General features: G+C 48.4%; 1 protein-coding gene across 1 annotated transcript in view; it reads right to left on the reverse strand.

Moving 5' to 3' along the window:
* The window catches only part of METTL24 (methyltransferase like 24), a 118,371-nt gene extending 103,492 nt beyond the window's left edge, over positions 1-14,879 (reverse strand). Inside the window, exon 1 of the mRNA XM_062187660.1 lies at positions 14,559-14,879. Coding sequence (XP_062043644.1) covers positions 14,559-14,879 — 321 coding nt within the window. The remainder of the gene's footprint in view (positions 1-14,558) is intronic.
* Positions 14,880-22,760: the final 7,881 nt, after the last annotated feature.

Here is a 22,760-nt window from a genome sequence, read left to right on the forward strand (position 1 = left end):
AAGCTGCCAGGGAGTGGCGGTGCCGTGGACGAAGTAGGAGAAAGTACAGCAGGAGTAAGAACAGGGAGCTACTTTGAATACAGCAGTATAGTAAGGAGTCCCTTTTTTTTGGGCCAGGAACTCAGTCCAGGTAGTGACGTGGGTGACGGAAACCCAACTGCTTGAACCACCACCATCTGTTGCCTCCCAGGGTCTGCACTAACAGGCAGCTGGAGCCAGGAGCAGGAGGGCATGGAACCCAGGTACTCTAATGTGGGATATCGGCACCTTAACCACTGGGTCAAATGCCCACCACTATCAATCCTTCTTATCAGAGGTATTGTTTTCACTGTGATGGGAATGCAACAGAATCCAGTTGTATCTTGATTTGCTTCCCTTGTTAGTGGAGTTGATCATCTTCACATACGTGGATGATGGTGCTTGGTCTTTCAGCTCTCCTGTGAATTCCTGGTGGATTCCCCACTTGTTTTTCTGTTCAGCTGTTTGTCTTTTTTTCATTTTGCTGATGTCCCTTACACGTCTGGATATTAATCCTTCCTTGGCAACCCACAGTGCACACGTCCCATCCTAGATTCTGATTTGTCTTTTAATGACGTGGTGTCGTTTGTTGACAAGAAGACTTTCATTTTTATCTGGAAACCACTCTGCTTCGATCTGCCTGTCTCCCTCGGCAAATTGAAAAACGTGTGGATTTTGACTTTAATTCTTTGGTTCGCCCCTTACAGCTATGTCTTGTCCAAGTGTATTAACATCTCTGAGCCTCTGCTTCCTTGTCTGCTGCATGAGGACAACTCCTACCTCACAGGCTTGTTTTAAGAATTAAATGAAGGAGTTGAAGCCATTCCCCTAGCACAATGCTCCCCACCCCACTCTTCAATTGCGAGCTTTTTCAAAGAATCACACTCTCCATAAACCACGGGCAGCCTTATTACTTACATTTTATGTTTTGTGTTGATTCGGCTTATCTTTACAATGAATATAAAGTATGAAGCATAATAAAATGCACTTAGTCAACTTAAATGTGGGAGGCAAGACCAGAAAAAAAATTGGTGATGAGTTCTTTTCCCCACAGTTATTCCAACTGGCCTCCTCGGTCTGCAGGTGTTCCAGAGTGGTAGCAGGTGCCTCAGTGAACAGGACATTTGCAAACATGCTCCCAAGGGAACATCACCCTTCAAAGGTTTCAAATCACCTTTGGGCAGTTCATATTAATACAAGCCAAAACTATTCAATAGTTTGTTGTAGAAGATACTTGTAATTAGTTTTGAGGGGGAAAATCACAAATTGATGTAAGCATATCCGCCTTCATAATTCCTTAAGAAACAGGCTCTCGGGAGATATGTTTATAATGCGACCACCAACAAGCAAATACTAGTTATTGCTATCGTGTAGTAGATTTTTAAAAAAAATCCAGCTCCTATGATCCCTGAGTATGAGATATATGCTTTAAGTTAAGACTGGTCAAAGAAATACCAAACATCACAGTGAATGGCAGCCTTCAAACACCACAGACACACACGCCTGTATCTTTCTGATACCCAAGGCCAAAGTCCCAGCAGCCAACACTAAGTGGAACAGAGACGATCTTCATTTCCTGAACTAGTTCCATGTGCTAGGACCCCTAGCACATGCTTTCATCCAATGCTCACAACAAGCCTGGGAATTAAGTCTCATTCATTTTTCCCAGAGGGAGAAAATGAGGTTCAGATAACTTGTTAGCATCCTAAGAAAGGGAGTAGAGTTTAAACTTCTAATCTTTTTTTAAGATTTATTTTTTATTTATTTGAAATGCAGAAAGAAAGAGAGAGAGAGAGAGAGAGAAAGGGAGAGACCTTCTAATTGCAGGTTCACTCCTACAATGGCCACAACAGCCAGAGCTAGGCCAGGCCAAAGCCAGAAGCCCAGAACTCTATCTGGTTCTCCCACATGGGTACAGGGGCCCAAGTACTTGAGCAATCTTCCACTGCTTTCCCAGACACATTAGCAGCGAGCTGGATCAGAAATGGAGCAACCAGGACTCGAACTGGTACCCATATGGGCTGCTGGTATCACAGATGGCAGCTTAACCTGCAATGCCGGCCCCTTAACTTCTTATTTTAACTGTAAAAACAGGAGTCCACTTTATAGAAGAGTCTGCACACAGTGAAGTGTCTGACATTTGTAAGTCCAGGTAAACAGATCTCCAAGGATCCCGTGTATTCCTCGGATTCCTGCTTCCACATTCTTCTCCCAAAACTGCAGCAGAAAGAGGTCTCCTACAGCCCAGCTGCTCAGAGCTCAGAGACTGTGTATTTTGCTAATTAGAATTTTAAGTGTCCCACTCAAAGCAGGTGAAGAATAGCCTTCAAGAGCTTGCTTCTGGGCAGTGTGAACGTCACCCCTGATTTGCGGCTAGAATCCAGAAGCACGTGTTGAAGTATTTCAACCAGCTCCAACTAAGATTAGTACACGACGCCTGAAGGTGGAGTTCGATGGGAGTTCGACCCATCTCATCAGAGGCCTTGGACTCACACCAGCGGCTGAAGGTGGAGTTCGATGGGAGTTCGACCCATTTCATCAGAGGCCTTGGACTCACACCAGCGGCTTTAATCTGTTCAAGTAACTGGCTACCCCCCACCCATCCTCCCATGACTGTCCCTGCAAAGAATCCAACATAAGCAATGTCAACGAGAATCATGTACTTAACAAACTCCAGGGCTCGCTCAGCGCTGTTCATAAGCTGAACGTCAGGTCTGGTTTTATTTCGCTGTTCTGCGAAATTCACATGTCTGCTTCACTGTAGGTCTCAGTCGCATGGAAAGAGCCTCCCGAGATCTACTCCGCACTGTCGGATGCGCAGATTCAGCGAGGTGACCATGAAACATGCCCTAGAGCAGGTGCACTTGGACGTGGGTGAATGAAAGGTGGCCCAACCATGGTGGCCACAAATGCCACTCACCACAGGTGTCAGCTCTCTGACTTCCGGCACACAGCAGGGCGGGGGGACCTTAGGCCTTGGAAGGGGACAAGTGACCAGCACTGGCCTTGGGGTTTGAATAGGAGGCACAGATGTTCCTCCAGGGCCAGGCCTTTTCATTGTGCCATGCAGGACCCTCCAGGGCACTCACACCTCTGCCAAGGTCACCAGCAAGGTTCCAGAGGGTGGCTGTGTGTGGTGAGGGTGATGACAGCACCTAGCCACACCCCACCCCTGCCACCCACAGCAGATGCACAGCCACAGCAAGAAGCAAACAAGTTTAGATGAGGCCTGAGATGGAGCATTGTTTGTGACTTCAGCACATATCCCCATCGCAGCAAATGTTGCCATGAGAAAGGGCTTGCAGGAGGCTGGCGCTGTGGCACAGGAGGTTAATCCTCTGCCTGCAGCGCCAGCATCCCATTTGGGCACTGGTTCGAGACCCGGCTGCTCCTCTTCTGATCCAGCTCTCTGCTATGGCCTGGGAAAGCAGTGGGAGATGGCCCAAGTCCTTAGGCCCCTGAACCCGAGTGGAAGGCCCAGAAGAAGCTCCTGGCTCCTGGCTTTGGATCGGCACAGCTCCAGCCATTGCAGCCATCTGGGGAATGAACCAGCAGATGGAAGACCTCTCTATCTGTCTCTCCCTCTCACTGTCTGTAACTCTGCCTCTCAAATAAATAAATAAATACAATCTTTAAAAAAAAAAAAAGAAAAGAAAGAAAGAAAGGGCTTGCAGTCTCCCATGAGCAGTTTGGGGTAATTTAGTATCTGAAGCTCTGTGTTATTATCTTGTCAGGGCAAGGTCCTTCAGCCCATAGTTCACATGGCCCCCAGTCATCACGATCCAAAATCGGTATTAAATAGACCAGAAGCAAAATTGAAAAGAGAAAGTTACAGTTGCAACCTTCTGAACTGCCAGGTCTAATTTACTGGTCTGTCAAGGTTCTTAGTTGTAAACAATAGAAGCCACTCTGGCTAGTTAAGCTGAGGAAGAACTGGTGAAAGATTTATTAGTTCACAGAATCTCAAGGTCAGGAACAGCACCGCCAGACGGGCCAATGTAGACTGCTCTGCCCCACTGCTGGGCACAGACAGTGCACAGCTCCTTTCAGCGCCCTGGATCCCCATTCACCAAGCCACACGGCAGCCCTTGTACAACCATAACGGATGACCCAAATCTGAACAGCGAAGCAGACCTCACCCAGATGCACATCAGGTGCAATGAAAGGGGGGAAATTTTTTTTTTACATTTTTTCTTTTTTTTTTTTTTCTTAGAAAGGCAGAGAATTCCTCAAACATAGGAAAGAAATTTAAAGGTGCCCTCCCCTCCCCCATCCCCACCATGCTAAATACCCACTGCATCTGTGACCACAAGTAACACAGATACCTAAGATTTTCAAGGCTCGTTTTAGTCCATAATCACGTTCCTGGAGCCCTCCTGGTGTGGGCAGCCCTTCTTTTCCTTCTCGGTCCTGTTCCACTCAGCCCCTGTCTTTATTAAGTTCAGATGAGCCCGTCATTTGGCACCCAGAGTCCTGACAGATACAGGAGTAACCATATGTTAAAGAATCCCAAAGCAGCCCACTGCATCCCAGATGCCCTGAGGAATTTTTCAGCTTTTTTTCTTGCAAAGTTACTCTTGTATTGACAGAAAAAAAAAATCAAAGAATATAAGACTCTAACTTTGGTTTGAAAACCCTAACTGGAACCATAGGTAAAACACTGAGATTGACTTTCTCTACTTAAAGTCCTCATAAACAACCCCAAAGAAAAGAAAGAAAAATATTACATATACATAGGACTGTGTGCATATATCCACTGAATAAGAAAAACCAGAAATATATATACCAGGTGCCAACTCATTGCCAAATTCTACTTGGAAATAAGGTTACCTATGAAAATACATCTAGATATAGAAAGAGTTAACTAATATAGTAAGATAGATATTGATTAGTATATAGATAGATGAAGGCATCTTCAAAAATTCATATAAATGTATAACTTATACATGAATTTAAAAAATATCCTGCACCTAAATTAACTCATACTAAGTTGTTATAACACATCTGAACAGTCTAAGGCACTAAGATATCAGTTTGCAAAGGGCAAGAAGAATTCTGCTAAAATTTAAACAAGAACAAAACTCCAATAGACAGGGAATCCAGGGAAAATGATGAAATCACTAAGTTTTTATTAAAAGTTTATGGGGTCAGTGTTGTGGCACAGCAGTTTAAGCTGCCAGCCTGTATCCCATATGAGTGCCAGTTCAAGTCCTGGCTGCTCCACTTCTAATCCAGCTCCCTACTAATGAACCTGGGAAAGCAGCAGCAGATGAACCAAGTGCTCTGGCCCCTGCCAGCCACATGGGAGACCTAGATGCAGTTCCTGTCTCCTGGATTCAGCCTGGCTCAGCCCCAGCAGCTGTGGCCATTTTGGGGCGTAAACCAGTGAATGGAAGCTCTCTCTCACTCTCTCTCTCTCTCTCTCTCTGTCTCTCCATCTCTCTCAGCAACTCATCTCAAATAAATAAATGAATAAATCTTTTTAAAAATAAAAGAGACATCCATGGAGACAACACCCCAAGGAAGCTGGCAGCTTACAAATAGAGAACTCGTCTTAAGAAGGACTGGGATGAGGTTGAAGCTGAAGCCCTCGGCGGCAGGCCATCCACTTCAGTGCTTGCTCACGGCCTCACTGAACAGGACCAACATTAACAGACAATACCATAGACATCCCAGTTGGCTCAGCTCACACAATTCCAATGACAATTTTAAAGTAGAGCAAGCTTTCAGCTCAGTGAGTGCCAAAACTGCTGTGCCCAGATCAGCTGCAGTCAAGACGGGGCTTTCAACCGAGATTTTAAACAAGCGGCATCAGGAGCCTGCAGCATTTCTTCAAAGGACTGGAACAGGAGCTGAAGCCCAGCTTTCCCAGACAGGGCACGAAGCAATGGCTACCAGGAGGAGGAAGTGGTCCAGTCAAAGCTGAAGCCGGCTACTCGTGCCAATGGTATTGGGGGATGCTCAAGGCACTTTCCTTGTTGACTTTCTGGAGGGCCAAAGCATGATAACATCTGTTTATTAGGAGTGCATTTTGAGAACATGAGCTAAAGCTTTGGGAGAAAGCTCTGGAAAATGTCACAGAAGTCCTTCTCCTCCATGGCAATGCTCCTTGCTCACTCCTCTACTCCAACAGGAGCAAGCTGGCCAGTCTCAGTGGGAAAGCATAATGCAGCCACCTCACAGTCTTGCTGCGGCTCCTTCTGACATCTTTCTTGTTTCCCAACCCTAAAGATCCTTAAAGGACATCCAGTTTTCTTCAGTTCATCATGTAAGAAACGCTTCCTTGGTTAGATGACCAGAACCCTCCGTCCCTCGGGGATGGACTAAATGGCTGGTATCACTGCTTATGAAAGTGTCTTAAACTTGACGGAGCTTATGTTGAGAAATCAAGTTTATCTTTTCTACTGTATCTTTTAATTCCATTTTCCATGAACTTCGTAAAGTTCATACAGAGGAGAGGACTTCAAGAAATTCCTGGAAAATAGGTGTTATGGAAAACTATGCATGTGTTTCAAATATTTTTGCACCAAAATAAATATTTTTTTAAGTTTCTTCTTTCTACAGATCTTCTGAAGTGCATATATACGTGTGTGTGTACGCGCGTGTGTAGTCACACATGAATAAATTCTAGCATCTGAGATTATTAAAAAAGCAATTATGGAGCTGGCATTGTGGTAAAGTAGGTTAAGCTGCTGCTTCCAATGGTGGCATCCCATAGCAGAGTGCCAATCTGAATCGTGGCTGCTCTGCTTCCAATCCATCATTACGTATCCACCTTACAGTCGCTGCTAATGTCCCAGGGAATGCAGCAGATGATGGCCCAAGTGCTTGGGCTCCTGCCACTCACGTAGGAGACCAAAATGGAGGTCCAGGCTCCTGGCTTCAGTCTGGCCCACACCTAGCTGTGCAGGTATTGGGGAGTGAATCAACAGATGAAAGATCTCTCTCTCTCCATCTCCATCTCCATCTCCATCTCTCTGTTTCTCTGCCTTTCAAATAAACAAAAATAAGTAAATCATTTTTTTTTAAATCCTATAATTGTGGCCGGCGTTGTGGCATAGTGGGAAAAGCCACCACCTGAAATGCCAGTATCCCATACAGGAACTGGTTCAAGTCCCGGCTGCTCTGCTTCTGATCCAGCTCCCTAATAATGGCCTGGGAAAGCAGTGGAGGATGACCCAAATGCCTGGGCCCCTGCACTCACATGTGAGACTCAGATGAAGCTCCTGGCTCTTGGCTTCTATTGTTGCTATTTGGGGGAGTGAACCAATGGATGGAAGCTCGCGCTCGCTCACTCTCTCTCTCTCTCTCCCCCTCTCTCTTTCTCTGTGTGACTCTGACTTTCAAATAAATAAATCTTTTTTTAAAAAAAAAAATCCTATGTTCAATCTCCAGGTGCTCAGGCCCAAGATCTCTGAAATGGGATAGCTGAAATAATAGAATAAAATATAAGAAACAAAAAAAAACTGAAGGCAAAATTGAGCAAAAATGATACTGAATAGTTAAGAAATGTCAAAGACTTGACTTCTTGGGGCAACCTAGAGAAAGTTTCCCTTTCTATAAGAATGGCTTCAGCAAGGGGCAGGGAGCCCTTGGGCTATATGTAGGGTGAGTGGCCAGAGCAGGCTGATCCAGGGTGAATATCGAAGAGAATCTGTCTGTTTTTTGCAATAGATTTGCTGTCAGAATAGAAGTGTAAAAAAAACCACTGAGTCAAATAACTTTGTGGTCACTGGACACATAGATTTGGGCAGGTCCTCTGCTCACGGGCGCCTGAGGTATAAACATGATGTGAGCAACAGAACCATAGAACACTCTGAAAGGAGGCTGCTGAGATGCGAAAACACTTCTTCGAGGATGCCCACGTCTTGATGAACTGAAAGTTGAACACCGTAGACATCTCACTGCAGAAAGCAGAGACCAGCAAGCATTATGCAACAACCACTCACGCCCCAGGACTCAGAGACTTTATCAAAACCATGATTCCAGGCATACCTCGGGCTGACTGTGCTGTCCTGATTACTGCTGCGGGGCCACTGAGTCTGAAAATGGGTAGATCCGTGAGCATGCCCTCTGACTTACACACTGGGTGTGAAACAACTCGTTGCTAGTACTAACAAAGTGTAGTCCGCTGAGCCACCCTACAGCCAGGGGAGACAGGAAATCATTAAGAAAATCAGCTACAGCCCTGGCACAGTAGCGTTTGTGCCAATTTCTAGTAGGACTGCTGACAACATGTTAGAGCCAAGTGCTAATATGCCTTGGTTCCAGGGATGGAAAGTCACGCATGAAGATGGTCATGCCAGTGAAACCACACTGCTTGAAGCCCTGGGTTGCATCCTCCCACCACCTCGTCCAAATAGCAAGCTCTTGTGGCTCTGCCCTTACCGGATGTCTACAAAATGGGTGGGATCGGTACTGCCCCTGGGGGCCAAGTGCAGACTGGTAACCTTTGCCCCAGTCAATGTCACAATCTAAGTCAAGTCTGTTAAAGACCATGAAGCGTTGAGTGAAATTCTTCCTGGGGACAGTGTATTCTTGAACGCCAAGAACGTGTCTGTCAAAGTTGTTCATCGTGGCAACGTTGCTGGTGACAGCAAAAATGACCCACCAATGGGAGCAGCTGGCTTCACCACTCAAGTGATTCCCTCTAACCATCCAGGCCCAATCAGGGCTGGCCACGCCCCTGTACTGGATTGTCATACAGCTCGCATTGCTTGCCCGTTTGCTGAGCTGAAGGAAAAGATGAATTGGCATTCTGGCAAGAAGCGGAAGACGGCCCTGAATTCTTGAGATCTGGTGATGCTCTCTCACTGTTGATAGTTTCTAACAAGCCTGTGTGTGTCGAGAGCTCCTCTGACTGTCCTCCTCTGGGTCATTTTGCTGTTTGCAATATGAGACAGACTAGTTGCTGTGGGTGTGATCAAAGCAGCGGATGAGAAAGCTGCTAGAGCTGGCAAGGTCACCGAGTCTGCCGCCCCAGTCATAACCGGGGCTGGAAGAACGGTCCCAGATGTGTTTGTCCCCATTGGCTGCTCAATGATAACAACACCTTCTAAAGCCTTGGGAAGGAAAGGAGACTGCTTCGGGGACCATTTGTTTCTGGGTTTGTGTTTTCAGCGTGGCAGTTTTAACTTATTAGTTTTTAAGATCAGTACTTTTTAATGGAAATGACCTGACCCAAAATACACTACAGAATTTTGAGACCATGAAAACAAGTTTTATGAGAGAGAGAGGGAGAGGGGGGTGGGAGAGAGAGACCTAGTCCTGCAGTGAGGTGAGCCCTTGAGGGAGAAAGTCAAGAAATCCAGAAAGCTGAGTTTTCCAAAGCACCTCTGTTCCTCTTCTCGTCCACACAGCGGTCATCTAACTCCTCCTCCAGAGAACTGCCCATGGCTTCCCAATAACTTTAATTCTTGTTTTCTTTCTTCTGCTTTTCTTTCTTCCTCTCTTTCTCTTTTGTTTCAGTTAGAACACAGTCTACTTTTCTTGCTTACAACAAAGGAACGTTGGGTTAACCAAGCAGACTTTCCAGTCTCAGCCTGGGGCTGGCCGGCCCCAGCCACAGGGCACTCACATTCCTAGCCGCAGTGAAGAGGAGGTCCTGGGCTTCCCTACCTGGTGACTACCTACCCAGCGCCTAGCAGCACTGACTGCCCTTGTCACTTTTTGGAAAGGACAACTGCTAATTTTGGCCACATCTGGTTCAGGGCTATCAGACAGGTAGGGTGGGCGGGCCTCACCTGACACTCTGAGCCTCATGGAAACACGTCTAGTTAAGCTACGTAAAACACTATGTGGGGCAGCCGGTGTCAGGGTGTAGCGGATAAAGCCACCATCTGCACGGCCGGCATCCCATATGGGTACCGGTTTGCTCCACTTCTGATCCAGCTCTCTGCTATGGCCTGGGAAAGCAGTAGAAGATGGCCCAAGTCCTTGGGCCCCTGCACCCATGTGGGAGACCTGGAGGAAGCTCCTGGCTCCTGGCTTTGGATCAGCGGAGCTCCAGCCATTGTGGCCAATTGGGGAGTGAACCAGCAGATGGAAGACCTCTTTCTCTCTGCCGCTCCTTCTCTCTGTGTGCGTAACTCTGACTTTAAAATAAATTAAAAAGATCTTTAGAAAAAAATTATGTGGGTCAAAGAAAATTCATGGGCCAAATTTACCTTATGCACCGCCGACCAGCAACCCAGCTTGCTACTCAAGTCAGTCACACCATGCTTCTAGCTCGGTTTTCTTTTCACCACAGAAACAGAGCAAAAAACGCTTCTTGGACAGTAAAGGTTCCCACCCTCTCTTAGCAGAAAATTCCTCAGGACGTACCAGGGACAGCGCGAGCTAGGTAGACAGCCAAAGTGCTGCTTTCCAAAGAAGCTCGTCGCTGGTGGGTTCCTGCCTTAGTGCGTGTGTCAGAGCAAACCAAGCCGCTTCTGTTACTGTGTATGAATCACAGAACAAAGAGCCAGCCTCCTTAGAAACACGAGCACTCCGAAGGTATCACAGCACAGATGGAAAGACTCAAAAGCCCGCCACCCCGGACAGTCTGGCTTCACTGTACAGATGGAAAAGGAAATTCAATTCTGCTCAAAAACACTGACAAGACATTGTTTTCCTTGGAGAAAATGCACTGGACAAATTACACAGAATCTCTTCTGCAACCGGTTGTTGGAAAATAATCGGGCCTCCATTAGCAGTTCCTTTGCCCACAGCCGGCTCTCTGGGGAAATGCAGGGTTTGGAAACAGTGCAGAGTCCTATTCCCCACCTCAGGTGCATCACCGTTGTAATAAAAACCGGTTTTGCTTTGCGAAATAGCAACTGCTATTTTGTGCCCACATACTGCTGCAGCTCATTCAATTACCCTCAATGACTCGATATGAAAAATCGAAGTGCTTTGCTTCCTAGGCTCGCTGTGAGAAGACTGATTAATGTTATTCCCTGAAGGACAGGAGTGTAGGTACACTCGTGAAAACCTACGGAGCTGGGAACTCCTGCTGGGCCATATTTCATAAGCAAGTCACACCCACCGCAAGTACTCTGTAAAGAATCAGGACTCTTAAGGCAGATGGATATAGCAGGGGCCATTTCTTCCCCCTCTGTATTCTTGATGACAATCACAGAATTGGAAAACCAAGAGGAGGAGGAGGAGAAGCGAGAAAGACCAGATTTTGCCATATGGTTTTTTCAGGGGAAGAGGAAAACAGCTTCCTCCCCCCTGACACAGTGTTCCAAAGGATCTGTAACCAACAACCCAAGCCAGCACATTGCTGGGTTCTGCAGCTCTGTGACTCAGAAGGCACTTTGCTAGCCAACATGTTAAATGTCAAGTAAAATCCCTCCGATAAGAGAGAAGGCGTTTCATCAGGAAGCTTGGCCCGAGTCGGCGCTCCTCCTGTGCAAATGAGCCCTGTTTCTGCTGCCAACCTGTAGGAGATGTGACATCCACTCAAGAGCTGTACGGTGAGCACAGGTCAGAGAGTCCACATCTCCTCCTCTACACGTCCTTCCCCAGAGAGATCTACGCAGGATAATCGAGGTAGATACCCATGCAATTTAAGACAGAAAAGCAAAACAAAACAGAAACACAGAGAGACAGAAAGCAGAGAGAAGGAAAAGTAAGAGGATTACAGGGCTGTTTTATGCATGTGTGGTAAGCGAAATCTGGAGAGGAGGCGCGCTGACGGAATGCTTAGAGCGTGAAGCATGGAAGAACAATGTATAGGTTCCAGGGAAATCACCAGGTAAAGGGTGGTGTTCAGCCTTCATTGTCATTTGCTCTCCTGTCACCGTGCTTACACTCTGACTCCCTGATGTGAAAGTGGAACCCATAAGAGGGAACCTTAAACAGTTTATGGAGAGTCCGGCTAAAAGATGTTTACTTGGGGACAAACAAACATCAAATCCATGCAAACAAGGGCTCCTCCAAAAATTCATGAAAAAACGCATGTTAATGAAAAAAACTACCCATGGATTTCAACATCTTTAGCACCAAAGTAAACATATCCATTAATTCCATCTTTCTATGAATTTGCTTAAGTGTCTACATACGTAGAGCTAGTTCTGGCATGGTTTGGTTGAAAAAAAAAAAAAAAGAGGGGGGACAAGGAAGGAGAGGAAGAAGTATTTGAAGACCACATGACACTTCCTTTTTTTATAACAGATGGATTTCTTTAAGATTTGTGATTAAGGTGGCAACATAATTGCCGAATTGTTGCATCTCCAGCATCCGTCACAAGAAACACTGGGCAACCCAATTATTTCCTGCAGGTTTTCCTCCACCCAGAAATCTGTGCTCAAAATAGAACTTTTTCAAAATGGAACTTTTTCTCCCTTACCAGTCTGGCAGGTGCCTAGGGCAAGGTAACCCAGAAGCAAAAACCTGGTGATTCTTGAGCAGGCATCTCAACACACCAAATAAGATCCAAGGAACTTAACAAATAGCTCCCACCTTTTATTTCAATTACTTAAGGGTAATCTTGATTGTAGGGCTCCAAAGTAAAAAGCATCAAGATTGTCCCCAGATAGGAGATATTGGACCCTCAGCTCAGAAGGGGGAAAGACAGATTGGATAGCTGCTTTTTCCTCTTTTGAGGACTATTTCAATTCAACTGTGAAATAATGGAAAAATGAAACAAATTCAATATCCTCGATATGGAATCATTTGGAGAGATTACATGTATAGCCTGAAAATAAGGAAATAACTAGGCAAACGAAAATCCAGGAAAAGTTATTCTTTATGAAGCTAAAGGAGAATGCTTTCAAAACAGCAATAAATCCAAGTACTTTTTTCTTATGTGTTTTAAACCAAAGACACTGAGAGTTACAACACGCTGAAATAATGAGATTGTGATATCGCTAGGTCTCAGAGCCCCGGGAGTAAGCATTTGTCAGAGCCACAAGGTACCCTCTCATCAAGAACAATCCAGATCACTGGCAGGTCTCATGTCATTGTCAGCCGCACGCCCTCCTCAGGCAATCTTCTGCCGTGCACCGCTCAGTGCCACCTGTGCACGCTCCCACACTGTGGCTTCAGCCTGCACGCCTCCTCCAAGCTCCAGACTCTCCTGCCCCGTAGCCCATTGGACACTTCCACCTGAATGTCATCTCAAACGTGGCATGTCTAAAACCCAACTCCAACACACACAGACACGGTCACCTCCCAACTCCGTGCACCTCTCAGCTACACCAGAATCCAACCATTTCTCACCACCTCCACACCTCCCACCCTGGCCAAGCCATCTCCATCCCGGGATCACCGGGATGTGATCTTGCCCTCCAGTGACCTCTGAGCCTACAGATCCCAAACTTTGCCACTTGTAGGACAGGTTCCAGCTACCCATAGTGTTGTCTGAAGAGTAACTCTCAGCCAGGGGACAGCAGGACAAGCAGATGTGGAGAGAGACTCTGAAAGGGGTCGGGGTGCTATGGATGAGACACAAAGTCACAAGGGGCCAAGAAATACCTAGAACATTCTAGATAAACGCCCCATAACCCGTCAGCTTTCCTGGACTCTCCAGCAGGGCTCAAGGCTTCAATGACAGGACTGGCCACCCCACTGGAAGCCCGGGCCCTGGGACTCTGTACTCAACTCCGCTCTGGAGCACCTGGCAACATCACGAACCTGGTGAGCCCTCGGCCAAAGTGTGTCTAGGCGTGACCCGGTTCCATGGAAGCCATGTTAGCTTCATGGAGGCGGCTGTTCTCTCCTGAAGAGCTAAGACTTTATGTAGGAGGTGAGGTTTAGAGTTGGGGGGAAAGGTTACATCTGGAAGGGAACTGCAGAGGCGCGGAAAGACAGAGAGAGGTGCTGGAGCAGGTGGTACGGACCAGCGGTAGCCTAGGCTCCTGGAGACAGCAGCAGCCCGAGGGAGAGTGTCACCCCCTTCCGCAGAGCCTGGGAGAGAAAGGCGCAAAGAAGCTGCTCCAGGGGCTATGGTGGGGGTGAGAAGCAGGCGATGCTGGGCCTAGGGACTAGGCTCCCCTCTGCGTTCTTAATCCTCCCACTCTCAAGCACCCTGTAAACCGAGGCCCGAGGCTAAACTGGGCCGGGAGTCAGCCAATTTTCCCTCAGTCCTCGAGGATCCAATTAAGTTCTCCTGAAGGAGTGCCGGGGCTCGGGGCTCGGGGCTCGGCTCGCACCCTGCGCCAGCCACCCTGCCAGGGCCGCGGCTGGGCCTCGAGGGGACTTGGACTGGCTTCCCGGTGGATACCCAGGGATGGCAACCCCACCCAGCAGGCCCTGTCTTTCCTTGGAACCCTGGCTCCCCTGCCCCGGCTGCTGGATGTCAGCGCTCAAGGGGGCCTGGCACACGGTGGACGCTCAATGCACGCGGACTCAACTCTGCTTAGTCCTCCATTCGACCTGGGCATTGAACGATGCAACCAGTGAGTTCGTCCAAGAGAGCACGGCCCTGGGGAAGGAAGCAGCGGCAGACTTCGGGGTCTCCCGAGGGCTGGCCTGCAGCCCTGAGGCGAGAGCACCGCGACGAGGGAGGGAGCGGCTGGGTGCGAGGCCCCCGGACGGCGCGAGAGGCCACTGACCTTCGGGCGGGGGCGCCCGCGCGGGGCGCAGCAGCTCGGCTCCGGCGTCCGGCGCCGGTCGCCCGTCGGCGGCGCTCTGCGCCCGCTGCGCACGTAGGTCACCTGCCTCCTGCTGGCGCCGCGCGGCGGAGGGCCAGGGGCGGGCTGCAGGTGCGGCCCGGGCGGCCGAGGGCCCGGGGCGGGCGCGGCGCTGCGGGAGGGGGCTCCGGGCCCGGGGCTCCGCAGCTCGGCGAGGAGGCGCAGGCCGAGCAGCAGCGCGGCGCCGAGCAGGCACCGGCGCAGGGCGCCGCAGCCCCTCCCGGGCGGCCTCTCCCGGGCCATGGCGGGGCCCGCGTCCCCCGGGCTGCGCTCAGGGGTTGGCGTGCGGTACCGGCCGGCAGCAGGGACGTGGCCCCGCGGGCCCGAGTTGCCCAAGTGCGGGAACCCCCGCCCCAGCCGGCGGCCGGCGCGCCGCGGACCCGCCTCCCGTCCTCCCTCCGGGGCAAGGAAGGCCGGCGTAACCTTATCCTGCCCTGCCCGGCACGCCCGGCTGCTGGAAGGCGCTGGGGGCGGCGGCCCGGGCGGGGTCCCGAGGCCGCGGCGGGGCAGGGCCAGGGGGCTCGTGCTGGTGCAGCGCGCTACTGAGGCCGGGAAACGCGCATTCCTAAGGGGTCCCGGGCCGCAGCCTGGGGTGGAGGGGTGGGGTCTCTGGTCTCGTTATCCCTGAAGCACCCTAGGGGCCGGAAAGGTGAGCTGCCAGCAGGTCTTGTTGCAAGGAACAAGTCGTGATTGTCAAACCGTTTGTGCCATTAAATACCATATAAAAATACACCGCACTTCTGCTCAGGTTTACAATGCCTCGCCCTCCAGAAAGAAGGGCTGGGGTGAGGGGCGCGAGGAGGGCTCCGTGCTTCCATTTCTAACCCTCGCGTGGAGCCCAGCCTGCCTTCTCCCCGTGTTACGAAACGTGCGGGGGTGAAGGGGGAGAGGGAAACAGCCAGGAAGACATCTGACAGCAGGGAGAGGGAACAGAAGTTACCATGGCGCGCGGCAGAGCTAATGATTTTAGCTCCCCACACACACCTCCCTGCCGCCTTGCACACAGGCGCGCGACAAATTTATCTCTGGGCAAGATGCTCCGAGGCTGCCGGCGCCATCCCACCTGACCTGCAGGCACCGGATCCAGCCTTGAGCGTCCCGGCTTCAGTTGCTAGAATTGCACCCATTTGGGGTGGTTTTGGGTTTTTCTCTCTCTCTTTTTTTTTTTTTTTAAGCACTTCTCCCCCACCCCCACCCCTCCTGCACCTCCATGCTCCATGCTTGCCCTTGCATTTTCCGTTTTCTGTGCTTGTATGTGACATTGCCCCTAAGGCCTCCTCCATCTTTCTCCTTCAGAGCCCAGCTTGGACAAGAGACCAAACGTGGAGGCCCACCTCCATTCCCCGAGGGGAATTTTCCATATGGAACCCTTCTCTTTAGAATCCTCTTCCCTCATTCTGTCACTGGACAAAGCATTTGGGCTGTTTTTCTGCATGTCACAAAACTTACCAGCTCCATCTAGTTCATTCTCTGGCCACATTTAATCCTTGCCGTTCCTGTAAGTTTCCTTGTGATTGACTTTTGCCTTTTTCTTATGTGCAGTCCCGTTGCAGATGGACTCTGGTTTGGACTCCAAACCCCAGCTCTGAGAAACAGCCTCATATCCTGGGAGGATTTTCTTTATTGGTACATAATAAAAGTAACTACTTAAAAAAAAAAAGAGTTCTTTATTTGAAAGGAAGAATGACAGAGAATCTTCCATCTCCTGGCTTACTGCTCCAATGTCTACAACAGCTAGGGCTGGGTCAGATCCAAGCCAGGAGCCAGGAACTCCATCTGGGTCTCCCCCATGGGTGGCAGGGACCCAAGCTCTTGGCCATCACCTGCTTCCTCCCAGGGTGAGCATTAGCAGGAAGCTGGATTGGAAGTAGAGATGCTGAGGACCTGAACCTGCACTGTGATACAAGATGCCAGGCCTGCCACAATGCCTGCCCCCTAAACAAGGACTAGTAGTTGAATAGCTTCTGCAGACCAAATGTTATTGAACTGCCACACACTTTGTATATAATCTTCTAATCCTTAGAGAGAGGCAATCAACGTAGTGCCACTAACTAAAGAAGTCATCTCTTGGAGATCACGAAAACACGGACACAGACCCTCTGCTGTCTGTTGAGTTTCTCTGGGGGGTGGGGAGGTCTTGAGGAGTACCCTATTTAATTAAAATGGGGATATTTAATAAGATTCTTGTCTGAGGGGGGAGGACAGAAGGAGGCTGCATTCAGAACAGTGCAGCTTTTGAAGAGAGTGGGTAAGATGACCTCATATTTTCCCTGTTCTCATTTCTATGGTTCTCTAATAAAATGTTTCCATTATGGGGGAAAAAAAAAAGCCGAATTGAATGCAATATTTAAATACCCTTTTCCCTTATCTTTTGTAACTGAGTCTGTGTGTATGTGTGTGTGTTTTTTTACTAATAAATGGGGCTGTTTATATGTAGGTAGCATCATGAATTTTCTACAAAGGGATCTCCCATTTTTAACTTCCAGCCAATATTCTCCTGTGTCAAGGAGGATAATGAATCATGGAATGGGTTGGTTGGTAGCTGGAGTGAAAAATTTAACTGATCACTGTTTTGGCTGACAAGCAAGCTTTCATTCACGACCCCTGCTTTTGTCATCCAGTTGAACTCGAATCAGTCACTTCTGGACATGTTTCGAGAAATGCAGATAATCATTAGCCGCTGTGTCATAGGTTGGTAAATTAAATGTGCAGGGCAGTAAACCACAATAGCATCTTTTATCAGATCACAAATTGTATCTTCCTTGAGACTTTGGCTGGAAAAATGAGTGAACTAGAACATTCTTGCTGCTGGTCTCCTGGACACCATGCATTTCCACTTGCACACATACTGTAAGGCAGAGGTTCTTTCTCAACCAGGGCTAAGTGTACCTCCCAGGGGATGTTTGGCAACGTCTGAAGATGTTTCTGGTTGTTAAAACTGGTGGAGGTGGGACAAGGACACACTGGCCTCCAAGGCATAGACATCAGGATGCTACTAAACAATTCCCAAAGCAAGGCTAGCATTCCACAACAAAGACTAGTCCAGCCCAAATGGCAAGAGACAGGCAACTGAGAAACTGCTGGAGCCACAGAAGCTAACGTGATGATTATTAGCTACCAATAACTGGCCAAGGAGGAAAGAGGCTGATAGAAAGAATCCTCACCTCCACCAGCTGGTCATCCCTGCTTCCCCATGTGGGGTATGCAGCCTGAATCAAGGTGATCCCACTGCAAGAGGAATGGAGCTGCAACATCTGGCATCAGCACCCCCTGCTCCACCCACACCCATCTATTCTCCGTGTAATACATGTTCACCGAAGAGAAATCACCCTATCAGACCTATAGACATACATAGTTTGGAAACATGAAAGCAGGGGCAGGTGTTTGACGTAGCGGTTTAGAAACCACCTGGGGCACCGGCAGCCCTTCTCTGAGTGCCTGGGTTCTAGTCTTAGCTCTGCCAGATTCCGGCACCTTGCTAAAGCACAGCCTGGGAAGCAGGGCTGATGGCTCAGGTAGCTGGGTCCCTGCCACTCACGTGGGAGACCTAGATTGAGTTCCAGGGCCCCAGCTTCTACCAAGCCCACCCTCGGCTGTTGTATGCATTTGGGGAGATGGCTCTCTGTATCTCCCTCCTGTCTGTCTCTCTGCCTTTCAAATAAAATATATCTTGTAAAAAGGGCAATCATATTACACATGGTTCTTTACAATCTGCATTTACAATATAATACATCATAGAGCTCACATGTTACATAATGCAATGAGTAGGATGTGCTTAAAAATAATCCAGTGAAGGGCCGGTGCTGTGGTGTAGTGGGTAAGGCTGCTGCCTGTGGTGCCAGAATCCCACGTGAGCACCGATTTGAGCCCCGGCTGCTTCACTTGTGATCCAGGTCTCTGCTGTGGCCTGGGAAGGCAGCAGATGATGCTTGGGCAGCTGCACCAGCGTGGGAAACCCAGAGGAGGCTCCTGGCTCCTGGCTTCAGATCGACTCAGCTCCGGCTGTTGCAGACACTTGGGGAGTGAAGCAGAGGACAGAAGACCTCTCTCGCTCTCTCTCTGCCTCTGTTTCTCTGTAACTCTGCCTTTCACATAAATAAATAAATATTTTTAAAAATAATAATAATCCAGTGAGGAGGTGGGAGATATGTAGGGGTGTAAATGAAGCAAGAATGACTATGAGTTCGTTATTGTTGTAGTTGGGTGATGGGTTCACTGCTATCTTTTATTAAGCGTGTTTGAAATTTTCCATAATAAAAATTCCATAAACAGTATTCAATAAACTATCACATCATTGTAAACAATAGATTGCACTGTGTATATTAGGGGCTTGCAACACAGTGTTGTAGAATGCAGCTAGTGACAGAGTTACCATAGTGAAGCAGACTGCCCTATCCGTCATGCCACATACTTCCTCTGGGGGAGGGAATGTGAGAGCAACTAACATCTATGGCAGTCCCCTCCCCACGAGTAGGAGAGGTGTTTCAGGACCCCCAGTGCAGATCTGAAAAGGCAGCTGATACCAAACCCCATACACAAGAACTGCAAAACCATGGTCACTCTGTTTGACAACTGAGGCAGCTGCTAAGTACCTAGTGGGCGGGCAGTGGACAGAACAAAAATGCACTGGACAAAGAGATGATTCACAACCAGAGTAGAACAGGACTAGATGGTGCAAGCTTTTATCAGTCAAGCAAAATGATGTCCAATCTAAAGCTAATGAATTTGCTTATTTCTGGAATTTTCCATTTAACATTTTTGGACCATGGTTGACTTCTACTGATGCTGCAGAAAACGAAGCCCAGGTAAGCAGGAGCTGCTGTCCTTCTTTAACAAAAAGCCCTAGTGCAATAAGATTTTATTAATGTTAAGCTCCATATCGGATCTGTAAACCTGTTCATCCTCTGTGTCTGCTACTTTGTGTCTTTGGACCCCCCTCTCTCCATTTTATTTCCCTCCCTTCCTCCACCTCTGTTAACCACCATTTCCTTCTCCTTGTATCTGAGCTCTCTTTAAAATGTATCTCCCTGGGGGTAGGTGTTGGGCATAGCAGCTTAGACGCCTGCATCCCCTTATTAGAGTACCCGGGTTTGAGTCCCCTCTCGACATCCTCTCCCTGCTCCTGCTAATACACACCCTGGGAGGCAGTGATGATGGCACAAGTACTTGAGAACTGGATAGAGTTCTGGGTTCCTGGTTTTAGCCTGGCCCAGCCCCAGCTACTGCAGGCATTTGGGGAGTGAACCAACAGATGGAGGATATCTCTGTCTCTGTCTTTCTCCATCTGTCTCTCTGCATTTCAAATTACTTTGATGCAAAAATTTTGAAATTGGGGCCAGCGCTGTGGCTTAGTAGGTAAAGCTGCTGCCTGCAGTGCTGGCATCCTATATAGGTGTCAGTTCAAGTCCTGGCTGCTCTAGTTCCAACCCAGCTCTCTGCTATGGCCTGGGAAAGCAGTAGAAGATGGCCCAAGTGCTTGGGCTCCTGCACCCGAGTGGGAGACCCAGAGGAAGAGCCTGGCTCCTGGCTTCAGATCAGCACAGCTCCAGCCATTGCGGCCATTTGGAGAGTGAACCAACGGAAGGAAGACCTTTCTCTCTGTCTCTCCCTCTCATTGTCTCTAACTCTACCTCTCAAATTAATAAATAAAATCTTTAAAAAAAAAGAAATACTTGGGGGCTTAGTTCTGGGGTTCACCAAGTTAAATCAGGAAAATGAAGAGGGTCCAGTGCAAGGTATAATAGCTAAGCAGTAAGGTAAGAGAATGTAGAATCCCAGAAACAAAGTGAAGAAAGTATTTCTGGAGAGAGTAAGAGATCTAATGAGATGTGAATGGAAAACTGCCACTGGTTAAGATGATGCCCTACTGATTATCAGTCTGCACCAACTAGAATGTAAGCTCTGTGAGGTCAGAGATTTTGTAATCTTCCATCACTGCTGTAATCCTGGCACCTAGAATAGTAGCTGGCATGTAGTGTGTGTCCAGCAAATAATTGTTGAATCAGAGAGTAAAGAATGAATCAAGTCTGTGTGTGTGTGTGCATAATTATTTTCTTATATGAAATTGTTAATAGAATATTCAGGCAAAATTGTAGGTCTTTCAGTGTGAAGTGCTATGATGAATTTTAAATTCACCAAAAACCAAACCAAACCCACCCTCAAGTGTTTCTTTTTTCTTTTTTTAAAGATTTTTATTTACTTGTTTGACAGGCAGAGTTACAGACAGAGAGAGAGAGAGAAAGGTCTTCCTTCTATTGGTTCACCCCCCCTAAATGGCCACCACGGCCAGCACTGCACCAATCCGAAGCCAGGAGCCAGGTGCTTCGTCCTGGTCTCCCATGGGGTACAGGGCCCAAGCACTTGGGCCATCCTCCACTGCCCTTCCGGGCCACAGTAGAGAGCTGGACTGGAAGAGGAGCAACCAGGACCAGAACCCGGTGCCCATATGAAATGTGGGCGCTGCAGGCAGAGGATTAACCAAGTGAGCCACAGTGCTGGCCCCAAGTGTTTCTTGTTATCTTGGGGGGATCTCAGTGACTAACCTGAGCCTGCTCCAACAGGAGAAGCTAGGGCTGCTTCTACCACTACGCTTGAACTCTCCTCGAATGTCCATCCCAAGCCACGTCCCAGCTGGGGTTTATGTTCACTGGGCTGTCAGTTCATTTCCTCCTCCCCACCATGAAAGATGGAGCTGAACATCAAGACGGAAGCTCTGTGTGACTTGTAGTCACGAGCATCATGGGAAAGGATGACCTCACCAAGATGAGAGCTTCAAGACCCAGAAGAACAAAGTTATAACAAAATGTACCTGCTGTAACACAGTACCTGCTATTGGGGCTGGGAGCCCTGCCTAAAATCACACCACTGCCTGCTCCACCACCCAGTAAAGCCGGCCCTGGGCTGGTTGCATGGAAAATGCCTGCCTGGCCATGTCCGAATGAGCAGGCCAGCTTGGAAAGGAGGGGGAGTCTTTGCTGCCTCTTTTGAGCTCGTCATGCAGGCCTGTCTCGGCGTTTATCTTACTCTACAATTTGTGGACTTTGCTTTATACTTCCTGGGCCGGGCTTGTTTCTCAAATTCAAGGGTGGGGCTACTCCCCACCTACATCCCCCGACCCCCTGCAAAGCCTCGCATGGGATGGGCCTTAATCATGAATCTGATCTTTTCAATGTTGGGGCTCAGCAAATGATACCCCAAAACTATGGCTGAGGACTTCGGACTCAAAAGCAGTCTCAGAACCAAGGCCTCTCTGACATCTGGCTCTTGGCCCCTCCTTCTCCACACAAAGTGACAAAGGGCTGTCCTGGAGTTCCCTCTTCTGGGGAGTTTCTCAAGAAGCAATGCCACTGTCTTGAGCTCCCTCCCTCTAATCTATCGCTGCCGAGAGAGATTAACCAGTAGGAAAGCGGATTAGAGTGGACTCCACACTCAGCCCAGACAAACTTTGTTCTAAGCTCCTGTTGTTACAGGAAAACAGCAACAGAGAAATTATTTTTACCTCGGTTCTTTGTCTCACTTGGAAGAAGAATTTCCAAGTGGACAAGGCAAAGAGAAAAGCGAGATTTAAAGGTTTAAAAGCAAGATTTATTGGAGTCAAAGATCTCCAGCCAGAGTGGCAGCCAGGGGAGCTGCAAGAGAAGCAAACCCAAAGTAGCCCGTGGCACTGGGATTTTGAAGTACAATTCTGGGGACGAAACTGTCCATCAACTGACCCCCAAAATAGGCCTGATTTACAATTCTTTATCCTGTCTGGCATCACAGAGTGGGATACCTAGCTTGTTTTTACAATAAACTGTAAACTCCCTTGCTATTCTCATGGTAAATTTAGAGATTCTGAAGGAAGGAAGGAGGGCAGACATTTTGTTCTTGCTAAAGATAACTTTCTGGGGGGAAGCAAGCATTTTACACCCCAAATTCCGCTGGGACCACCCTGTCTATTAACCCATATGACTCCTCACAATGTCTGCTCCTGGGGCCCATTCATCTCTCCAAACATCATTGACACCTGTTCCCTCTCCCCTGGGCTAATGGATACTCACCATCCTGTGCTATGCACCTAATAAAGTCCTTTGCCTCTCCTCCTGTCTACTGCCAGTTTATTCCTCAGACTCAAATAGCAAATTA

This window comes from Lepus europaeus, chromosome 3 (assembly GCF_033115175.1).
Source record: "Lepus europaeus isolate LE1 chromosome 3, mLepTim1.pri, whole genome shotgun sequence".
Taxonomy (NCBI): Eukaryota; Metazoa; Chordata; class Mammalia; order Lagomorpha; family Leporidae; genus Lepus; species Lepus europaeus.